This window comes from Budorcas taxicolor, chromosome 19 (genome assembly GCF_023091745.1).
Source record: "Budorcas taxicolor isolate Tak-1 chromosome 19, Takin1.1, whole genome shotgun sequence".
NCBI lineage: Eukaryota > Metazoa > Chordata > Mammalia > Artiodactyla > Bovidae > Budorcas > Budorcas taxicolor.
Window position 1 is genome coordinate 22,625,700 of NC_068928.1, and position 23,566 is coordinate 22,649,265.

The 23,566-nt window shown below is 49.7% G+C and overlaps 1 protein-coding gene across 2 annotated transcripts in view; it reads right to left on the reverse strand.

Moving 5' to 3' along the window:
- The window catches only part of SLC43A2 (solute carrier family 43 member 2), a 45,190-nt gene that overhangs the window by 19,899 nt on the left and 1,725 nt on the right, over positions 1 to 23,566 (reverse strand). For both annotated transcript variants that reach the window (XM_052658605.1, XM_052658606.1), the window contains exons 3-5: positions 15,672 to 15,879; positions 13,850 to 13,905; positions 12,665 to 12,741 (exon numbers count right to left, since the gene is read on the reverse strand). In XM_052658605.1, coding sequence (XP_052514565.1) covers positions 12,665 to 12,741; positions 13,850 to 13,905; positions 15,672 to 15,879 — 341 coding nt within the window. The remainder of the gene's footprint in view (positions 1 to 12,664; positions 12,742 to 13,849; positions 13,906 to 15,671; positions 15,880 to 23,566) is intronic.

The following is a 23,566-nucleotide window of genomic DNA, read 5'->3' on the forward strand; positions in this document are numbered from 1 at the left end:
GGAACAACCTTCATGCCCATCAATGGATGACTAGATAAGCAAACTGTGGAAGATGCACACAATGGAATATTACACAGGCACAGAAAGGAATGAAGAACTGATACATGCTACAACAGGAGTCACCTCTGCAAAATTATGCTGAGTGAAAGACACCAGTCACAAAAGACCATGTAACTGTATGATCCCATTTATGTGAAATGTCTGGAACAGGCAAATCCCTGGAGACAGAGACTAGACGAGAGGTTGCCTAGGGCTGGAGTAGAAGAAGCTGGGAGGGACAGGGAGGAAATGCTAATGGTCCAGAATTGTGATTGGGGTGATATGATTAATTCTGGTGATGACTGTGTAACTCTATAAATACACTAAAATCCATTGAATTATATAGTAGTTTAGGTGAATTGTATGGTGTGTGGATTATGTCTCAGTGTCATCGTTAAAGGAAAAAAAAACATGAATAAGAGACTTGAGATGCTTTGGGATCCCAGGATTAAAAAGGAGCATGAATAAATCCATAGTGTGCGGCCAACAAAGCCATCTTGTGGCATGAGGCTAGGTTGCCTCTCCAGCTTCGCCACACAGAGAGTTCTTCTTCCAGCCCCCTCTGCCCACTCAGGCTTCTCAGAGAGGGTCGGAGGGAGATAAGGAGCATGTGGAAACTTCCCCAGCAGGAGAGAGAGGAAAGGTGACATGCTCATAGCCACCCAAGCACACTTAGGTGAGCATGAAAGGTGCCCAATTTCACTCTTTGCAGACCTGCCTCCCAGGTATGCTGTGGTTCAGAGGACACCCCTCGGATCCTGGGCTCACGTATTTGGGCTGTGCCTCACTGGCTATTCCACCAAGGCAGCTTCAGGCATCTCCAGGCCCATATCTGCCCCAGGGAGAATCCAAAGATTAGCTTTGCTTGTATGGAAGAAGGAAACTGTTCCAGCCTGGAATGCATGTGAAGAAAGAAGGGATCAAAGATGGCTTAGAGGGATTTCCCTATCAGTACAGTGGTTAAGACTCTGTGCTTTCAATGCAGGGGAAAGTGAAAGTGAAGTTGCTCAGTGGTGTCTGACTCTTCGCGACCCCATGGGCTGTAGCCTACCAGGCTCCTCTGGTCCATGGGATTTTCCAGGCAATAGTCCTGGAGTGGATTGCCATTTCCTTCTCCAGGGGATCTTCCCAACCCAGGGATCGAACCTGGGTCTCCCACATTGTAGACAGACGCTTTACCATCTGAGCCACCAGGGAAGTACTCAATGCAGGGGGCATGGGTTCAATCCCTGATCGGGAAATTAAGATCCCACGTGCAGGGCAGTACGGCCAAAGAAACAGCACAAAACAACAGCAACAACAAAAGAGAGCGCTTAGAACCCAATCAGAAAAGCAGATGGAGAACAAAAGCCACTCAGCACAGCCAAGCCAGGAAACGCTTCTGTCGTGGTAGTCACCCTTGGGTGCAAAGAGTGTTCCCAACTTTTTGACAGGGCAAGGCAATACTTCTGAAAAGCAGACAGTTTGCTTACCAGCCCTTTTTCTTCTACCCTAACCCAAGCTAGAGGCCAACAAAACCACAGAGCCTGGGGCTAGTGGGCAACTCTGACCTCATTTCCTGGAGTCTGCTCCCCAGACTGTATCTGGGACAGGCAAGAATAGGAAGCTGGGAGAGGGTTCTGACTTTCCATCTGACCCTGGATGAGATCCTTGCCCTCATGTCTGGACAAGGGCAGTAGCCTCCCAGCTGCCCTCCTGGCTTCTCTGCCTCTCCCTGACTGGAACATTCTTTACAACACCCTGAAAATCCTCCCCCTCCTTAACATGTTCTTTTGGTAAGCACTGGTATACATTCCCAGGGCCTCCCAGCTGCCCTCCTGGCTTCTCTGCCTCTCCCTGACTGGAACATTCTTTACAACACCCTGAAAATCCTCCCCCTCCTTAATATACTCTTCTGGTAAGCATCTGGTATACATTTCCAGGGTGTACAGAGCCTCAGGGCAAACCACACTATACAGCCTCCTCAGGAATGTGTACATCTTATACTTTACCTTACAGTTATTTTTTGCTGATTAGGAAAGCAATATATGTTCATTGTAAAATATCTAGAACAAAGTACATATGAAAAATGAAATAAAAATTCCCCTTGAGGGAAAAAGAATTCCCTTGATATAGCCATATTATCATTTTGATGTAATTGCCTTCAATCATTTTCCTATAAATACCTATAATTTTTAACCAAACTGGAATCAGATACTGCATATTATTTTTAAAACTTTTTATTTTTTTATTTTGTATATTATAAATACCTAATTTATTCTTGTATTCATCTTTAACATAATTTGTAACAACTGTCTGGTATTTCCTTTTCTGAATGGTCTATAATTTATGCAACCATTTCTCTGATGTTCTCAGATCCTTTTCAATTTTTATCATAAACAACATTTTTTAATGAACATGTTTGAAGATAAACGTATATGCAAATAGCTATTATTTCCCTAAGGTAAATTCCCCAAAGTAGAATCACTTGGCAAAAGGGAATCCATGTTTTTAAGTTTTTTTGTGATACTCTGTGACAAACTACCTTCCAGAAAACTTACACCAATTGGAATTGAAAAAACTTACATTCACTGATTGCTAATGACTTTGAATATTTTTTTCTACAGGTTTTAAAATCAGTCAGTTACATTCCTCATTTGTCCTTTCTTCCTAAGAGGATGTTAATTCGTTCATATTAATTTGGTACAGGCTCTTTATGCATTCAAGACCTTCACAGTTTGTTCCTATACTCTTAGGTACGTTTTCCCAGTTTGTCCTTTAATGTCATAGTTGATGGTAGGGTTTTTCTGGCCAATCTAAGAGTTTAAATGGGTAGTCAAGTATTTCAGCTTTTAGTGACTACCTAACATTCGTGTCAGGGTTTCCCTGGTGGCTCAGTGGTAAAGAATCCGCCTGCCAATGCAGGAGACAGGTTTGATACCCGAGTTGGGAAGATCCCCTGGAGAAGGCAATGGCAAACCCCACTTCAGTACTCTTGCTTGGGAAGTCCCATGAGCAGAGCAGCCTGGCAGGCTGCAGTCCACGGGGTTGCAAAAGAATTGGACATGACTTAGAGACTAAACAACATGTGTGTCAGATGAAATTTCTCTGAAAACAGTATCAAGGATGACCTTGACCAGTGAAAGCTAAAGCATAAACATCCTGGCAGTGGTCAGTGTGTGGTCACAAAACAGCAAACACAGGCGAAGAGAAGTTTACCCTGGGGGCACTAATTATTTTTCAAATGTTAACACTAATTGTGTTTTATCCTTTAAGCCACTTCCTTCCCTTCCTCCCAAAGCTGTCATGCCTGCTAGAGGAAATTTCCCCCATTTACTTTGCCCAGGAGCAGCTTGATCAGAGGATTTTTCCTTATTATTAAGTTATAATATATGACAGCATACATGGTTATGTTAATATATTAAATAATATAGTAGCATTGTTATTATAACAGAAACTATTATTATCCTAAAAACCCTCATAACATCCTTACCAAGAAAGTGTCACTCATTACCCTCACTTAATGGTTCCAAGACTTTAGGATTAGAAAAGTCAAGGGGACTTCCCTGGTGGTCCAGCAGTTTAAGAGTCTGCCTGCCAACACAGGGTACACGGGTTCGATCTCTGATTCAGGAAGATCCCACATGCCGTGGGGCGACTAAGCCTGTGTGTGCCCCAACGACTGAGAGACCATGCTCCGCAACAAAAAAAGCCACTGCAAGCGTGGGCCCCACCCGCCTCAACTAGACAAAGCCTGCACACAGCAACGAAGGCCCAGCGCCGCCAAAAATATAAAAGTTCTTTAAAAAAACAGTCAAGGGATCCTTAAGCTGGTAAGGGTCAAAACTAGAACTCAAAGCAGGTCAAGTTGATGTGCATAGCCACTGGGCTACTCTGTCTCCTGGAAAACACACATGCGGCCCCTGAAGGGTCCACACTTGATTTGGAGGATCAAGACAATTATCCTTACCTCTCATGCCTCTCTCTGCTCCTTATTAAGCACTCTGTTTGCTCTCCCCACTAGAGATTTCTTACATCCTTTCCAAAGCTCCTTTTAGACCTACCTGCCTCCTCCCTCCCCGAACTCCCCAGGCGACCTCCCCACAGTCCAGGGCAGCACTGTCAGGGGGGCCTGCCCTTGGCTGCGGACTCTCCTTTCATCTTGTCTGGGTCTCCTCCCTCCCTGGTCTCCACCTCCCCCTCCTCCCTCCCTTCTTCTGCCTCTGCCCGACCTCAGCTGCACATAATGGCCACTCAGAAGCCCTGGTGATGGAGTGAGTGATGGCTGAGGACTGAGCAGAGTGCCTAGTGCCGGCTGGAAGGCCGGGCGGAGGGGGAAGAACCACGACTCCTGCCAAGTAGGAAGCTGCAGCCGAGCTGCAAAGACATATGCTAGGAAAACACTCAGCAGGGCGGTTTCCTGACCCTGGCTTCCCAACTGCTCTCGCAGGTTGGGTGTGGGGGAAGTGCGCCGGCCCCCTCCCTGGCTCTGGGGGGCTTCCCACCACCACCGCCATTAATGCTGTTGCTGCCCCGGGGTAGGAGGGGGCCTGGAGTGGGCTCAGCCAGGCAGAACCCGTCCTCCTAGCCGGCCTCGGAATGCCATCCCCGCACGAGCCAGTGGTGACTCATTCGCTCAGCCTCTGGGCTGCACTGTAAACAGGCCCCGGCTCTGTGACCTTCCCAGAGGGGAAAACAGCAGCTGCAGACGGCCCCTCCCCTGGAGTGCTGGCCTCCCAGCCGGCTACTGGCCGAGAATCGCCAGAAGCCCAGGCTCCAGCACAGTGAGGATGGGCAGCCCTCCTCAGAGGACCTTCTTTAAGATGTCTCTCTTTCCAGGAGCCCCCAAGACAGGCCTGGGGCTTGCTGGCAGGCAGGGACAGAAGAAGCACCTGGCACCCTCTTTCCAAATCAGTGATCTCCGGAGCCCACCAGCTAGGGGGGCTCACCCTGGCTTTTGGGGAGATGCCATGGGCCATCCAGGGTCGGGGTGGGTGGCTGGCATTTGGGCCCTCAGGCCCCTTTCAAAGGTGACCCTTGTCCTCAAGTGGCTGCTGCACACACCCAAGAGCCCTGTGCAACCTGAACAGGCCAGGATCCAGGTACCAGTCTGGACAAGTGGACTCAGCATAGCTGGGCTCTTTTCTAACCCTTCACGACCGGCAGCTCCAAGCACACGCTGCCAGGTAAAGGTCCTTGTGGTCACCTTTCCGCTTCACTGCTGAAGGGGTGGGGAGGAGGGGCCCCACTTCCCCAGCCACTTCGTTCACTTTCCCAGCCAGGTCCAGCCCTTCCGAGGCCCCCACTACACGTTCAGTCCACCCCTGAATGAGTCACATGCTAGGGCAACTTCACAGGGTGGAAACCCTCTGATGAGTGGATTTTTCCCAGGCCAGTGGTGATGGGCTGATGGCTTTGGGCTCTCAGAGCACACAAACAGAAACCCAGAGGCAGAACTGGCTGGGGGCAGCAGGTGAATCCTGCTTACCTGGCACATGGGGCACGTGGGATGCCAGGGGGACCCTCTCCTGGGCATAGAAAAAGGTCACCCGAGCAGGAATGCTAAACTCCACACACACCCCTGGAGGGGGCCATCTGTTTCACTGCTATATCCTGAATCCTCTCCCTCCCCTCCTCCCAGGTGTTCGAAGACGGACATTTACTCTGTTCTCTTCAAACTCAGATCCCAACTCCCGTGGGATCATTTCTTCCTCAGGCTCCACGTAAGACTCCCATGAGTCAGACAGGGAAAGCCCACAGAGAAATTTTTTCATTAAGGAGCCTGGCAGCACTTTGCAATCACTTTTCTGGGAGGATTTCAGCTCAGAACTCCCCGTCCCACCCACGCTGACAGGGGTCAGAGTAATGAAGTGGAAAAGACATGTTCACAATGTTGGCGGCATCCACTCCCATCTCTAAGCAACCCCGGCCCCAGATCGCTGGGTGGTGGCCCCCAGACGCCACCTCAGCCGCCAGCCGCTGTTTTCCTCCAGCCGCTGGAGCGAGTTAAAGACTTGAACAAACGCTAGGCAGTGAGCAAACAGACCTGAGTGTGCTGTCCAGATGCCCAAGAGGAGGCTGAGGCTTGGCACCCTGGGGTAGGTCCTGACCCCTGGTGACCTGCTCCCTCCTCCTCTGAGGGTGTCACATCGCCCAGGACCCTCTGAGGCAGGGACCTGGGAAAGCCAGCCCACCTGGCAGGAGGTCCAGCCTCTGCTCATGGGGGCAGGATCACCCATGGGTACACACACCTCTCTGGCTCTGGAAAGGGGTCTACAGGCCGGTGGGGAAAAGGTATTCTGCGAAGTTAGGGCCCCTTCGCTAGCACCTATGGGGATAGCAGTTCACAGTCCCTGGTCATCCTTATGTATACCACAACCCCTTGAGACTCAGAAAGTCCCCCAGTTAAGGTTTCCCTGGCAACACCCCCCCCCCCCCAGATTCCTAGGTTGTCACTGAGTCCCAAAGCTGTTGATTTAGGAAGCTCCTAAAGGTGACCCCGAAGACTCCTTTGTCCCCCAAATGAGAGCACGGCTGGGAGATCCAAACAGAGTGCCATTGTGCTGCTGGTCTGGCACCTCCGGGAGCCGATCCTAACGGTTCTGCTTTTTAAAAGGTTTGGGCTGTGTCAGGACTAGATTCAGCTCTGCTCAGCAGAAGCCCCCATGGCCCAAGAGCATGGCCCAAGAGCCACAGCCTGCCCTCACTGACCTGCTTCTCAGTCCCCTTTCGAGGCCTGATCTAGAAAGGCTCCTTATCTGAAGCCTTGCGGGACAGAGGACTGCCCAAGGAGGTCCCTCGGGCCGGGGCACAGAGGAGGAAGCCGACGGCATGGAAACTGCTTGAAGAGGAGGGTCACATAACTAGAAGGGAGAGGGTCGGCTGTGGGTGGGGGTGGGGGTGAGCCCCTGCCTCTGACAGGGAATCATGATTGAGCAGCTTCTTGTGCTTCTAGACCTAAGGTTATCAGACTTTTTCTGCCAAGGGCCAGAGAAATTCTAGGTTTTGCAGGCCATGTGGTCTCCATGCAGTGAGACTCTCACTGTCATTCACTCCGCTGTCATTAGCACAAAAGAATCAAGTAGGAGCGGTTCTGTGCCGATAAAACTGTGTTCACGGCAACCTGAAGTGGTCTGGATGTGGCCTGGAGGCAGCCGTCTGCTGACCTCTGCTCTAGACCCAAGAATGGGAGCCTTAAAGGGACAAGCCACCAGGCTATCTCAAAACAGATGCCTGCTAATGAAATGCTCCAGGTGACGATCAGACGGTTTTCTTGTCTGGTCACCGTCTGGCCTGAGCAGCCTTTACCTCCCTGTGGGAGAGCAAGGAGTTAAGAGAAACACTCCTGCTACAGTGCGTTCAGCTTCGCACAGACCTACTAGGAGCTGAGGAAAGCAACAGACCCCAAAAAACGCACCTGCCCAGGCACACAACGTGCAATTTGCTTTCTGAGAATTTCAAAGGAATGCCCAGCCTTCCGGAAGCTTATTCGTGGACCACATAGGGACTTAAAAAACTTAGGGTAAGACCACTGTTCACTCAGATAGAGAACTATTTTTTGTGTGTGTATGAAAGAGGGCTTACAAAACACAATTTAAAAAAAAAGAGAGAGAGAGAGAGAAATAACCTGTAGAAAAATAGACAAAAGACACAAAGAAGTAATCCCAGAAGAAATACAAATTATCATCAAAAAGAGGTGGAAAGATACTCTATCTCACTAACAATTAAAGAAATTTTAAATTGTAACATATTATTTTTCACCAGATTGGATTGGCTAATGTTTACAAGAATCTGGACAGGGTGTTGGAAGGGGTGTGGAAGAAAACTTCTCAGATATGGTGGAAGGCCAGCATCTGTGTATATACCCTTTTGGGAAGACCATTTGACAGTCTACATTAAAATTTAAAACATGCTGATCCTGGGGCCTGGCAATCCTACTTCCAGGAATTTATTTTATAGAAACACATGTACAGAGATGTTCACTTCGGCAGAATCATAAATCAGAAAAATTGGAAACTAACCCAAAAGTCCATTAGCAGGAAACTGGTTAAATAAATCATGGCAATCTATATTAGAGAATCACATGGAACTGTCTAATAATGAGGTCAATCTCTAGAGTTTAAAATAATAAGGTAGATTTCTAAGGACTGGCAGGAAAACACATAAGAGATACATTGTCAAGTGAAAAAGGCAAGTTGTAACAGAGTTTCTTTTGAAAAGAACTTTAGTATACTTAGATTCCTTTTTTAATATAAAGAGCTACATTCTAAACTGATAAAATTAGACTTACAAGATTTTACAGTTCACATTGTACATTTCTCAAATAGTTGACTTTTTAAAATCAAACCATTTTGTTTTACAATCATTAAGTAGAAAAGAAAACGAAAAGAATCCTTATGACCCTCCTAGCCACCCCGAAAGGATTTGTGGACCACAACTATGATCTCATTTTGAAGACTACCCTAAAGGGGATTCATGGTGAGGGGGTCTTTAATCTGTTTAAGGCTTATAACAATAGACCGTCTTTCTGTATTTCAGAGAATATACTCAAGTTCAAGGACCATCTCTTTCTTTTATCCTGAAATTCAGAACTGCCATGACATAGACACAGTGTAGCTCAAATAATGAGGGTGATGGCAGATTTTCATTTTTCATTTTGATGGAAGAGTTGGTCATGTTTACGCTGTCAAAGAACAAACAGAACTGGGCTCCTGCTTCACAGCAGACACAGCTGAACGGAATCGGTGCGTTTGACAGTTCTAACATACTTTGTAAAGCTTCAACAAGTGTCTTAACCCAGGAATTTGAGAGGGAGGGAGATACACCCATTCAAAAAAAATGTATCTGGTTGGGACTTCCCTAGTAGTCCAATGGCTAACACTCCTTGCTCCCAAAGCAAGGGGGCCTGGGTTTGATTCCTGGTCAGGGAACTACATCCCATATTCTGCAACAAAGACCTGGTGCAGCCAAAGAAATAAATCATCTACCTGATTTAAAAAATAAATAATCTTTGACAAAGGAGGCAAGAATATACAATGGAGTAAAGACAATCTCTTTAACAAGTGGTGCTGGGAAAACTGGTCAACCACTTGTAAAAGAATGAAACTAGATCACTTTCTAACACCGCACACAAAAATAAACTCAAAATGGATTAAAGATCTAAATGTAAGACCAGAAACTATAAAACTCCTAGAGGAGAACATAGGCAAAACACTCTCAGACATAAATCACAGCAGGATCCTCTATGATCCACCTCCCAGAATTCTGGAAATAAAAGCAAAAATAAACAAATGGGATCTAATTAAAATTAAAAGCTTCTGCACAACAAAGGAAAATATAAGCAAGGTGAAAAGACAGCCTTCAGAATGGGAGAAAATAATAGCAAATGAAGCAACTGACAAACAACTAATCTCAAAAATATACAAGCAACTTATGCAGCTCAATTCCAGAAAAATAAACGACCCAATCAAAAAATGGGCCAAAGAACTAAATAGACATTTCTCCAAAGAAGACATACGGATGGCTAACAAACACATGAAAAGATGCTCAACATCACTCATTATCAGAGAAATGCAAATCAAAACCACAATGAGGTACCACTTCACACCAGTCAGAATGGCTGCGATCCAAAAATCTGCAAGCAATAAATGCTGGAGAGGGTGTGGAGAAAAGGGAACCCTCCTACACTGTTGGTGGGAATGCAAACTAGTACAGCCACTATGGAGAACAGTGTGGAGATTCCTTAAAAAATTGCAAATAGAACTACCTTATGACCCAGCAATCCCACTGCTGGGCATACACACCGAGGAAACCAGAATTGAAACATGTGTCTATGTACCCCAATGTTCATCGCAGCACTGTTTATAATAGCCAGGACATGGAAACAACCTAGATGTCTATCAGCAGATGAATGGATAAGAAAGCTGTGGTATATATACACAATGGAGTATTACTCAGCCGTTAAAAAGAATTCATTTGAATCAGTTCTGATGAGATGGATGAAACTGGAGCCGATTATACAGAGTGAAGTAAGCCAGAAAGAAAAACACCAATACAGTATACTAACACATATATATGGAATTTAGAAAGATGGCAATGACGACCCTGTATGCAAGACAGGAAAAAAGACACAGCTGTGTATAACGGACTTTTGGACTCAGAGGGAGAGGGAGAGGGTGGGATGATTTGGGAGAATGGCATTCTATCATGTATACTATCATGTAAGAATTGAATCGCCAGTTTATGTCTGACGCAGGATACAGCATGCTTGGGGCTGGTGCATGGGGATGACCCAGAGAGATGTTATGGGGAGGGAGGTGGGAGGGGGGTTCATGTTTGGGAACACATGTAAGAATTAAAGATTTTAAAATTAAATAAATAAATAAAAAATAAAAAATAAATAAAAATGCACAAAAGAGTACAAAGTCAGTCTCCTTCACACTACCAGGGCAAGGCAACCAGAGACCCTGGGTATTTGAGTCCCCCACTCTGGAGCACACCATATGTGCGGTCCTGGGCGGTAGTGCCTCTCTCAGCCTAACACAGACTCCACAGAATGCTCCATTTCTGCGGATGCAGGCCCTGGTAGCTCACCCTTCCCGCCAGGATAAAGTTAATAAATTGAGAAAGCACAGGAAGGCTGAGAAGAGGAATCGGGCCCAACCGGGCCTCTGGCTCACAGCCTGCAGGCTAGGGGTCACAGGAATGTCAGCACCTCTTCAAGTTTCTTAGGAGAAGACCAGCAAGGCTCCAGGGCTCCCTCAGAGCTAAACAAGGGCCCTTCAGCAGCCTGATGCCTGACTCATTAGTGGAAAGAGAAAGCAGAAGCCAGTGCACTGCAAATAAACAGGGCTGGGAGGCACTGTGTCACTCAAAACCTTCTCGAGGGGCAACTAAGGCAGGCGAGACTTTCCTGTTGGACAGAGAAATCCCTTGGGAAGCCTCACTTCTCTCTTCTTTCCCAATGGCCAGCTCTGAAAGGCACACCTGCCTGGCCAGGTAAACTGGCAGATAACTGCCTTCTTCCTTCTGGGGAAAGATTCTTTTGGCTTTTTTTTTTTTTTTTGGACTTTGTTTCAACCTAGATCTTCATGCAGTCTCATTCACTTCCAAAAGAAGCCCATTCTACGGTGTTCTGGGGCTCCCGTAAGAGAGCGCTCAGCATCCCAAGAAAGGATCTCCCTCCCTTGGGAGAAGGGCTCCCTGCGCCCTGGCATTTAGAAAACCAAGCAGGGCTTCGCTGGAGGCTCAGGAGTAAAGAATCTGCCTGCCAATGCAGGAGACACAGGTTCGACCCCTGACCCGGGAAGATTCCCACATGTGACTGGGCCTGTGTGCCACAACTATTGAGTCTGTGCTTGGAGCCCCGGGGGCCGCAACTAGAGTCCATGCGCCACAGTTACTGAAGCTTCTGCAACAGGAGAAACCGCTGCAATGAGAACCCCAAGCACTGCAGCTAGAGTAGCCCCAGCTCGCCGCAACTAGAGAAAAGTCCGAGTGGCAGTGAAGACCCAGCACAGCCAAAAATAAATAAATAAATAGAAATTATTTTTAAAAAAGAAAGAAAGAAAACCAAGCAGAGGGGCAGGCTCTGTGATTCTCCAGTTTTTCATTCAGTTCTGAACAAAGCAACAGTTAGGGGCAGGGTGATGCCAAGAGAGGTCTGTTTTTAGGTTTCACTGTTAGCCAGAGCTGCCACAGAAAATAAGAGAAAAGAGAGTAGGTGGCAGGTTATTTTTCTTCCACACAGTTACTAAGCTGGCTTCCTTGGCGCCTGAGTCAAGGTCAGGAGGCAGGAGACAGGCTGCTCTGAGACTGACTCTGCTGCAGGACTTCCCCAGCTTGGGAGCCGCAAATAGGCTTTGCTGCCACAGCTTCACCAACAACAACCCTTACTGCTTCAGATACTCCAGCAGATGCAGGTGAGTGGAAGGCAAGCAAATTAGAGTCAATAAAAGCTGCCTCAGATTTGCAAAAAGATGACTGAACTAGAAAGTGAAAGTGTTAGTTGCTCAGTCATGTCCATCTCTTTGTGACCCTGTCGACTGCAGCCCACCAGGCTCCTCTGTCCTTGGGGATTCTCCAGGCAAGAACACTGGAGTGGGTTGCCATGCTCTTCTCCAGGGAATCTTCTCAACCCTGGGATCGAAACCAGGTCTCCTGCATTGCAGGCAGATTCTTTACCATCTGAGCCATAAAGGGATGTCTATAGCTGCTAAGTCACTTCAGTCGTGTCCAGCTCTGTGCGACCCCATAAACCGCAGCCCACCAGGCTCCTCTGTTCCTGGGATTCTCCAGGCAAGAATACTAGAGTGGGTTGCCATTTCCTTCTCCAATGCATGAAAGTGAAGTCACTCAGTCGTGCCTGACTTAGCAACCCCATGGACTGCAGCCTACCAGGCTCCTCCATCCATGGGATTTTCCAGGCAAGAGTACTGGAGTGGGGTGCCATTGCCTTCTTTGATGTCTATAGGGATCTTCTCAAAAAAAACTAGTACTGGGCCTTTTCTGACAGTGCAGTGGCTGAGACTCCATGCTGCCAGTGCAGGGGGCCTGGTTTCCATCCCTGGTCAGGAAACTAGATCCCACATGCCACAACTAAGACCCAGCAGAGCCAAATAAATATATTTTTTTTAATGGTACTTACTGTTAATGAGGTAAAAGTCATGCACATCCCACCAAAGCCATTCAGAGCCAGGGCGATGAAGATGAGCACAGAGAGGGCTGGAAGGAAACAGAAGGCTGGTAAGAGGGGAACCACGACTGAGCTTCAGGGAGGCTGGGGCCTGATCCACTGCTGACGAGGAGCTTGCTTTGAGCAATTGCTGCTAGTGATGACAGGTCATCAGGCATTAGTGCTGGACACCTGGGGAGCTGGCCCAGCCTCTGCCTCATCCTCCTCTTCCCTATTTTATGGAGTTTGGGCTTTTGCAAAAGGTGTATCCTCGTCCCCCTTTCTTCACTAACCTTACCCACAAGTGGTGGTTTAGTTGCTAAGTCGTGTCTGACTCTTGCGACCCCATAGACTGTAGCCTGCCAGGCTCCTTTGTCCATGGGATTTCCCAGGCGAGTACTGGAGTTGGTTGCCATTTCCTTCTCCAGGAGATCTTCCCGACCCAGAAATCAAACCCAGGCCTCCTGCATTGCAGGAAGATTCTTTACCAACTGAGCTACAAGGGAAGCCCTTTACCCACAAGGGAGAGGTCTAAAAGAGCTGTTCGCTGAAATAAAAAATACAGGTACCCCTCAATTAGGAGAGGCGCCTGGATAGAGTCTAGTGAAACACAGGAATCCCTCGGTGGTTAAGACTCTGCACTCCCAATGCAGGAGGCGCGAGTTCTATCCCTGGTCAGGGAACTAAGATCCTACATGTCGTGCAGTGGAGCCAAAAAAACCCCAAGATTTTGGTGAAAGTCAAGCCCTATTTTGGTGTTTGTTCCAAAAGTCCTTGAAGCATCAGCTCCACCTGAGCAGAGTTAGGGACCAGGTGGCTTCTGAGCCATCCTAAAGTGCAGGCCTGGGCTGCTCCAAGCAGTTCAGCTCATGTCCTCTGCACATACTCCTGGCCTGGTTCTCAAGCTGGCATCAGTGAGTCCATTGGGGACTGGCCTGGCTCAGCAATGAGATGAGCTTCTCTCAGACATTTGTCTGGGGCCATTTGCTTATCCAGCCACCATCTGAATTAAGTCAGTGGGTAAAGGTCTAACAAGTGTCCTAACTCGAGTAGTGAGCACAGGCCTGGCCCAGCTTCCTAGAGCAGGTGGGCCTTTGAGCATCTCTGGGTGCTGTCTCCCCAAGCCCTGACCAAAGGGTAGAGGAAAAGCATACTCACAGTTTGGGTTACTTGCTCCATATGCAATCAGCAAGCAGGAGACAGCAAAGCAGGCACTAAGAAGAAAGAGAAATAGTACAGTATTGGTTATCATCATTATTGTTAACATTGTTTATATGGAGGTATTCGCTACATGTCAAGATGCTTTCAGAAAATTTACATACATTCTTTTGTTCAACAGTTCTAAGGAGCATAATTGGCTCTATTTTACGTATGAGAAAAATAAGACTCAAAATAACAAAAATAAAACAACAAGGTCCTACTGTATAGGACATGGAATTATATTCAATATACTGGGACAAACCATAATGGAAAATAATACAGAAAAGAATGTACACATATAAACAGATAACTGAATCATTTTACTGTATAGTAGAAATTAATAAACACTGTCAATCAACTACATTTCAGTAAAATAGATTAAAAAAACACACACACAAACACAGGTATTCAAATACCTAAAAATACATAAATAACAAACCCAACATAGAAACAAAAATGAAATTCTCCAGTGTCCTAGCTAGCAGGTGGCTAAGCTGGAATTCAAGCCCCAAAGCCAGACCCGGTAAACACCCCACTGCACTGCCCGCTCCATTCCTGACTGGACAGAGCCAAGGCTGTGACGCAAGAAAGGACACAACCCATCCCCGAGGCTCCTGTGTCCGCTCAGCCAGGGGACAGAAAGAACCCCACGGGGCAAGGGGTGATCAGTGGCAGCTTTCAAACCCCCTCTGCTTGGCTCTGAGCTGGGGAGCAAGCCTTCGTAAGCTCCAAAGAATGAATGACACTGATCTCCCCGGCTGATTCCCTTCAGGGCCATGGGCCTTGCTCATGGCCAACCACTGCCCTGCACAATGCTCATTCCCAGTGGGACTGGCTTGGGGAGGACCCTGGCCAGACAGGGCCAGCTGCTCGGCAGACTCACCCTGAGACTGGCGGACTGGAGTTTTATAGCCTAGGAACACACCCTTGGAGGCGCACAAGATGACCCACTAAGGTGCCTGGGGTAGGGAAATACTGTTTTACAATTTTAGAAATTTTATAATTTTCCATTTTGTAATTTAAAATCTCAGCCATTTTATCTCTTTTGTATGTGTATCATAAGGCACATAAAATACTATATGAGATGGTGGATGTTCCCTAAGCTCTCTGTGGGATTCATTTCATGACGTATGTAAATATGACCATTATGCTATACCTCAGTCTTACACAGGGCTGTACATCAATTAATATCTCATAAAAATGGAAGAAAAGAATAAAGCACATTAAACATTAAGAATGACATATGTAGAGGCCTGTGTGCTTAGTCGTCCAGTCGTGTCCAACTCTTTGCGACCCCATGGACTGCAGCCCACCAGGCCCCTCCACCCGTGGGATTCTCCAGGCAAGAATACTGGAGTGGGTTGCATTCCCTTCTCCAAGGGATCTTCCCGACCCCTGGATCAAAGCCTGGTCTCTCGTACTGCAGGTGGATTCTTTACCATCTGAGCCACCAGAGAAGCCCGAAAAATGTGTAGATTATTGACAATTCCATGTGCTTATATTAGAGGTATGTGTTCAAAATCTTTTTTTCTCACAGAGATGGAAGATGAAAAAGACTAGAAATCATAATAACAAGCAGGTCCTCCCAGGCAGGCCTGAGCCCTGTGACTTTTCTACGCAGATCGGAATAACACAAGATCACAGCAGACCCATCCCAGGTGGGCATTCAGGGAGCGCCACAGTGCCCCTGACAGCAGATACCAGGATCCCCTACAGTGGGGAATCGTGGCCCAGGGTCCCCTCTGCCCACCCTGCCCACCTGCCTCCCCCCAGAACTGACCTGCCCAGCAGCCTGAGCTTCCTCGGGCCATACTTGTCCATGACGATGCCCAGGGGCAGGGTGATGGCACTGAGCAGGAAGGAGCCCACGGTGAAGGCCAAGTTTAGCATCTCATCCTGGGCCTTGCAGCTGAGCCAGCCATTCATCCGGCTCACCTCCTCATGCTCCAGCTCTGCCGTGGCCCCCACTGTGACGTTGGTGACATTCTCTGTGTGTAGAAGGAGGGGAACCTGATCACAGGGTCAAGGCAGGGATCTCCGAAGACCAGAGGGGCAGTTGCCCATCCAGAGTCAGCCCACTGAGAAGGCCAGGGCTAGCTCTGGGCCCCTTCAGAGCTCTGAATATTCCCAGCAGGCTGGGATGTCCATGTGGCCAAAGCTCCCTGGAGTGATAATACAGAGATTCGTAACTTTTCTGTTTTTGGAGAGGGGAGTCACCTTCCCTTTGAAGCATCCAGTAAAGAAAGTGCCACGTTTGCTCCTTAGAAAAGTCTTGCCCACAGTCTCAGGGGCTTCTTGCGTCTTTGTAGCACCCACAAGCCCCAGGTTGGGATTCCCATTTATTTATTCAGCTGCACCAGGTCTTAGTAGAAGCATGTGGCTCTATTTCCCTGATCAAGGATCAAACCTGGGCCCCCTGCATCAAGAGCTCAGACTCTTAGCCACTGGACCACCAGGGAAGTCCCAGGATTCCAACTCTAGAGTAAGCGACACCTAGAATAGCAGGCTTTGGGACCCAGCCTGGGCTGTGGGTCCCTCATCTGGCTAGAACTTAGCTGCAGCTCTGTCCATGGAAGCAGTCTGTGGCCAGCATACAGGAGGGCGACCCTAGACCACTTGGGAGGGACAAGCTGCTGGGCTCAGCTGCTGTGAGTCAATCGAGGGGAAGGATGAGTGGGCTTCTTTTAATGCCTAATACATCAGATTTCTCAAACACATATTCCCTGTGCTAAATTCTCTCTCATGTTCTCACAGCATCAACTACTACATATACTGAGTCATGGAACCCCCTTGGGAAAGGTTTTTTGTTTAAAAAAAAGAGTCCCAAATAACTTGCTTTCACTTGTTGAAGGGCACCTGTCTTCTTTTTCTCACTGGGGTCACGATGTCACCGTCTTTGGTGGCCACACCTATGCCATAATCCTAGTCCTTAATGATCCTCTCCAAAGTCCACCCAGCCCCAAGACAGCAAAAAGAGGGAAGGAAAAAGTGCTGTGGCAGCGAGGGGCAGGAGGGTGGAGGACGGGCTGGCACGCAGTGGGGAACGCGCTCTGTTCCTCTCGGGACTGCTAGTTAAGAGATGCTGACTAATCCTGCAGGGAGAGGAGCAGCCTCTGATTAGACGCGAGGAGGTCACACTGGGAGACTCAAGGAAATACCTCTCAGCAGATAAGTGCTGTCTCCTGCACGCGGCCCTCTGGCGCCAGGGCCGTAAAGCTGAGGTCGGCAAGGCCTGCCTGGGCCTCTCTTGGGGGGGTGAGCCAAGGTCACAGAAGAAGATGCACGTTGGGTGAATCACGTTCTGTGCCAACCTCTGACCAACAGGTCCTGGTGGGGGGCACATTGAGGGTGGGGGTGTTGGGATCTGGGTTCCAATTCTGGTTTCTCTACTTGCTGTTTTATCACCTGGGAGAAGTGACTGCCTCTATATCTCAGTTTCTTTATCTGTAAAATGGGCATAAGGTAATAAATATATCTATCTCTCTAGAATTTGGGGTAAAAGGGAAAATCCAGATATTTTAGAGCTCACAAAGGCATAGGAAGTGCTCATAACCAATAGCTAAAAGTTATTACTATTATTAGAACCTTACTAGGTGGTGCCAGTGGTAAAGAACCCACCTGCCAACGCATGAGACATAAGAGACACGGGTTCAATCCTGGATTGGGAAGATAGATCCCTAGGAGGAGGGCATGGCAACCCGCTCCGGTGTTCTTGCCTGGAGAATTCCATGGACAGAGGAGCCTGGCGGGCTACAGTCCATGGGGTTGCAGAGAGTCAGACACGACAGAAGCAACTTAGTATGCATGTGTTATTATTATTGTTACTACTACTACTCTGATGGGAGACTTGGAACGGGGATAATGATGCAACTGGCAGGTAGCAGAGCCGGATGCTGTAACTGGAAGCAGAGTTCCGTAACTGATCATTAATCCATAGCATGAATCCATACCTGGCCTCCCACTGGGCTAGGACAGGGACTGTGTTCCAGTCACCCGTGTCCCCAGCACCTTGGTCCTGGCACAGTCGCTGTTTACTGAACGAATGCAACAGTGGCATCAGATCACCTTGACCAAAAGGATCCAGAAAGAAGAAATGAAACAGGACGCATGGCACCCACTTGAAGCCAGAGGGGATTGAAGGAGATCACAGCCACAGTGTCACCCCCTGAAGCCACAGAGGAAAAACCTAACAAGCCAGATTTCCGTTCCTCTCATCTCTGCCACCTTATCCCGGCTTCCCAGAAGATGTCCGCACCACACTGGCAGCCAAAACGCATGACAAACAGGGTCAGCTGAGCCCAGGAGGTTCCAGCTCAGGGCCAGCGGGCCAGAGCTGCCTGTTCACGGCGGGGCCCACTCCTGGAAGAGCAGAGCTGCTTCACAGGTCGGCACTGGTTTCAGGTGTCAGCTCTGCTAGCAGCAACAGGACCTGAATGTGAAGCAGGAGGGACCAGGCAAAGCAACGGTCACCTCCGGGCTGGTGTGCAGGTGTGAGCAAACCAGCGCAGGTGCAACAGAGTGGATGGAGTAGGGAGGGACAGCTGCGGGTCCCGGGTCGCTGGCTTGTGAGAGCTAACTGTGGGGCGCAACAGAGAACACAAAATCACTTAGGGCTGACAGTGCTGCGGGGTCGGCTGCTCCAAGCAGGGAGCCGCGACTGAATGGGGAGGGAGGGAGGCACTGTCTGTGATCAGACGCACCAGGGGGCCCTGCTTCTGTCGTCCCCATGGCTGGACCTAAAACCACGGCTGTACTTCTCAAGAGAGGGAAGATGAAATCCCAAGGCAACATGTATACTCAAGGCAGACACCCTGGTTCGCTCTTCGTTGAAGGTGGGGACAAAAAAACATCTTGAATTGTTTAGCTATCTGGTCACCTGTAACTAGACAGGAGGGGCTCCAGGAGAGAGAAGGCAGAGTGGAGGGAAGGGAATCTGTCCCTCCCATCTTTCATCCTAGGGCTGCTGCAACAGAGCAGGACCCTTACACATTGGGCCACCAGCCTTCTCTTAAATCTCTGCCAACGGGGCCACCTGGCTGTCTGCCCTCCTAGCTCCGGGCAGTGATGTCCAGAGACAGATGAGCTGGGGGTGGGGAGGCCTGAGTGGCCTCTCACCGGCCCAGGGAGCAACGTGAGAGTGCCCCTTGCCCCAGACGGAACTCAACCTTCTGTGAGCCCAAAGCTTTGTTGGCAGTAAACAGCCCACATGAATAATCACAGATCCAGCAGATGCCCAAACACAGTCACACCCAGGCTGCTTCTCTCGCTCTGCTCCCACCTGGGCCACTGTGGGCCCGAGAGACACAAAACAGATAAGCGCCCAGGAAGTGCCGAGCCTCTGGGGTGCCCCTCTGCTCCCAGCCTAGAGCTCAGCCCTCACCCAGCCCAGCCTGCTCTGGGCCTCACCTGCACCTGTTTATCACAGATGCAGCCAGAGCGGCCCAGCCTAACCGGGGAGGGTGAACCAAGAAGAAACAGGCAAGGAACTGGTGTGTCCAGAGTGTGCAGGGAACGGGCATGAGGCTCCTTAGGAGGAGACCCGGGGCAGGGAGGAGGGAACAATGCCTGCTCTGTTTGGCCCCACTCACAGAACCCGGCACTCAAAACCCTTAGCGAGAGAGCAGGGGAGAAAAGAAGGTGCCATGACCCCACTCAGGCTCCCCTAACCACCCTGGATCAAGGAGGGGGGTCCCCCTACCCTAGGGCAACAAGCCAGAACAGCTGACCAGACAAGGCTTCTTGAGGAGCAAGGGGCACTGGGCTGGAGGCCCCTCTAAACTTGAGTAGCCCCCTGCCCCACCCACCCAATACTGGCCCCTGGACTTCCCCGCTGATGGTCACTGCCCCAGGACCTCCTGTCTCTCTCAAATCCTTAGTCTATCCGGCAACAGGAAGCAGCATCTCCGTCTGGCAGGGGGTATGTAGGCAAGAGGTCAGCCTCACACACAGCAAGCCTGAGGCAGGACACAATCAGAGGACCGCGCTGGCCAGGCCAGGGTCTGGTCCCCTGGTTGTGGTCACAGAGGGCCGGTGTGCGCTGGCCGCTGTGTTCCACGCTAGCGATTCCTGTGTCACTGAGCACCTCCCTCTCCACCCACTAGTTCACATCTGGCCATCTGGAGTATCCAAACAGGTACCTGGGTCTCACAGACGGTACCTGGGGAAGCCAGACTCAAGTCTAGGCGGCTGGACCTCAAAGCTCCTCCTAACCTTCAGGCTGTACTGATGCTGTACCACCTGGGTCAGAGGAAGTTCAGAGAGAAAATGCTGAGAATAAAAGACGCACAAGGCTGACAGTGTCAGGGATCACGCCAAGTGGCCCTTCATGTCACCTAGCGAGAACGGGAACCTCCCCCGAGATGCTCCCACAAGGTCCCCGAAAGCCAAGCAAGCTGGACAGGACCTTCATGGGATGCCAAGAAGGCAGGTGGGGGCGGGCGGCTGTGGAGGAGGAAAATTAGGTCACGGGAAGGAGGAAGGTGGTTGGTGGGGAGGGCCGAGGGCATCAGCTCCTCTGTGACACATCCTGAGGCTGGAGGCCCTGCAGGCCTCTCACCCTGGGTACAGAATTTAAAAAAACAACATCCAAAATAAACCGAGGTTGCAGGGAGTGGGGAGTGAAAAAAGGCCTATTCACAGCAATAAAAGTGAAAGGACGGGTTTTCCAAAGGCACCACCAGTGACGTCTGAGACACACCACTGGTGGAAGAGACAAAAAGGGAGGGCCGTGAAGTGGTGGGGACTGTCTCATGTCCACTTCTTCAGCCTCAGCCCAGTCTGGTGGGGACCAGGCCTGGCCCTGCCCTCTCACGGTCCCGGGGACCAGCTTCCTGCTTTGTTTCAGTGAAGGGTACAGCCCCTGGTCACCGAAACGGAGTCACTGAGGAGGTCAAGAGCACAGAGCTGGGGGCTGCCTTGGGGTCCATGGCTGGGCTGGACCGTCGCTTCCTCATGCAGAAGCCACGTCTCCCATCTCCAGAGCCGCCCCCCACCCCACCATGATCCCACCCAGCGCCCGGCATGTGGCAAACCCTCAATAATTCCTAAGAGGCTAATAGGTGAATCTGACCGTCTCTTCTGCCTCGGGAGCTTCTTCCTGGCTTGAAAAGGAGATCCAGTCTCCCCAGGGCCCTGCAGGCTCCTTCCCATCTCTCCAGTCATCATCTGCCCTTCTGTCCTTTCCCTCCTTTCTTTCAGCACACAGCCTGCTGCAGGGGCTCACTGCCTGTCTTCTTCTGACTCACTCCTTCTGGCCCTCCACGCTTCTGCCTAAGCATCAGAGAGCCCCCCACCCAAGCTGAACCAGATCCCCATGGCTGCTCTCCCCGCCCCACCTCGGCACACTGCTCTCTGTTGGGGTCTGACCACCATGTGGGATCGGGTAGGTCTGTGTGGTGACTCTTTGATGCTGGCTGACTGCAGACCCCCTGAGGGCCTGGATTACTCTGCGCCCAGCACAGCATCTCAGAAAATGTTTCCTGAGGGTGTGGGTCAGATAAAAGAGATTAAACATCCACAGGGAGCACCAGCCCCCTTAGCTGAGAGAAAAATGAAGAAACAGGTTGGGTGGGGGGTGGGGCTGGTGACAGCGGCCATCCAGAGGCCAAAAGGACACAGGTCTGGGAAAGCCGGGGCTGGGAACCCAGCTGGTCTCCTGCCCACACCAGGGGGCTGGGGAGGCAAAGCCAAGTGCCAGCCCAGGTCCCCAGCCCCTGTCATCCACCCTGACCATCGGGTGGACAGGGATTAAAGAGCTGAGGGGAAACGGAAAACCCAGCTCTTTGTTTCTTTGTCCCACCTCGCCACGCTGGAACCCGACACTGTGTCTGTGACCGGATCCTGGCTGGAGTCCCGAGCAAGAGTTCTGAGGACCTTTCAACAGGTTCAGGCAAATTTTCCAAACCAAAGCATGGGTCCTAAAAGCCACAAAACGCTGACAAATTTGCATCTCAATCAGCTGTAGACTGGTCAGCTTTTCACAAGCCTCATTCAATAAATATAAAAAACAGCCAAACTGTTTCTCTGCAATTCAGCTGTCCCCCAAGTATGACAATATTAGGCCTAAGCAGAAATCTGGATCCTCAAATCCTCCAGGTACTCCCAGCCAGGCAAGACCCGGGGATGCCAGGCCCTGCAAGGCAACAGGCTGCTCAGACTTCCAAGAAACAAGGAGGCCAAAAAGAGATAAGCCCTGTGGAATCAGCAGGCCTGCCCGCCACGGATGCTGGGTCAGCGGGTTTGCCAGATAGTCAGAAAAACCAAAATCAGAGGCAGGAACAAAAGGCACAGGATAAGAAGTTGATGTTCAACCCACAATCCTGACCCTTCACCTTCACTTGATTTACAGGAGGGACCAGGCAAGCCTCGAAAGGGCTTAAACACCAACTCAGCACTGCTCTTGGCACAATCGCTGGGACTCCTCCCACTTCAATGAAGGAAGCAGCCAAGGGTGAGGCAGGAATAAAGTGACCAGCCTCGGCGCTGCCAAGACCATAAAATAAATTAAATCAGTGGGCAACGTGGGGGGGAAATAAACGACCCTAGAATCTGACCTTCTGACACCTCAGTAGGACAAAAAAAAAAAAATTGACCACCTCAGTCCTCCAGTCTGGATGAGATGCTAAAAGCTTCATCTGGAGATGACGGGTTTTTTTTCTGTTCTTTAACCCCTCTATGCAGCCAGAAGGAAGTTGTCAGAGGCAAGTAGGAAGGGTCATGATCCACAAGAGAGGAGAGGAGGTGCCAAATGCTCCAACCTGTTCCCTTCCAGTCATTAATTTCCTAACATCTCTCGGGCAAAGCAGAAAGCTTGTTCAAGGAACAAGGTCTGAGTGACTCTCCCGTCTCCCAAGGTTTCTTGCTGATGTGGGGAAAGGTCTGCCAAGAACCCTTAGGCTATTAGGAAATATTCCTGAGTGGCTAAAGGCTAGAGGTCATAGACGATATACTCTCTGCCCTCTCTCAGGCAGTCTCAGCACCTCCTCCCTTTCTCCTGCCTTTAACCTCTTCCCGCTGAAGCTTTCCTAGTAGCTGGAATGCTCAGCAACCTCCCGGGAAGACCAGAGTAGGAAAACAAGGATTCTACACCGGCTTACATGCAGTATGAGCCGGTCCAAAGCTTTCTCTTCCCTCAAAGTTAGCAGTCTTGGGAGGAAAAAAAATGGCAAGCTGGTGGTGTGATGCAGGAGGTCAGACTTGGGTTATTTCCATCCAAGGGAACTGAGGCGGGGGCTGGCTGTCAAAGGTACTGGGGAGAGACGCTACTCACTTCAACCATTAGGAAGTGACAGAGGACAGAAGAAAACATTTATTATCAAGGTTGCTGAAGAAGGGGGATAGAAGTGTAGAGAGTGAGAGCCACTTGGGTCCCACCCTTAGGCTGAGTCCCACTGACCTTCAGCAATCAGAATCCTCAAACAAGGTCATCGGGTGTGACCACGGGGGTGGGGGGCGAGATTTCTTGTAGACAGGCATCCTCAGCTTTCATTCAGTTACACCAACGTGTGGCAAAGAGAGAGGACAGCCCTAGTGTCATTTCCAGAAATACCCCCTTCCCCTCCCCCTCACAGGGGAAGAAGGCCACTGAGATGTTCTCACAGCCTGTGGGAGGAAATGTCCTTTGGAAAATTAGAAAGCAGCAAAAATAGAAAAGAAATTGTATCCGACAAGCCCTTT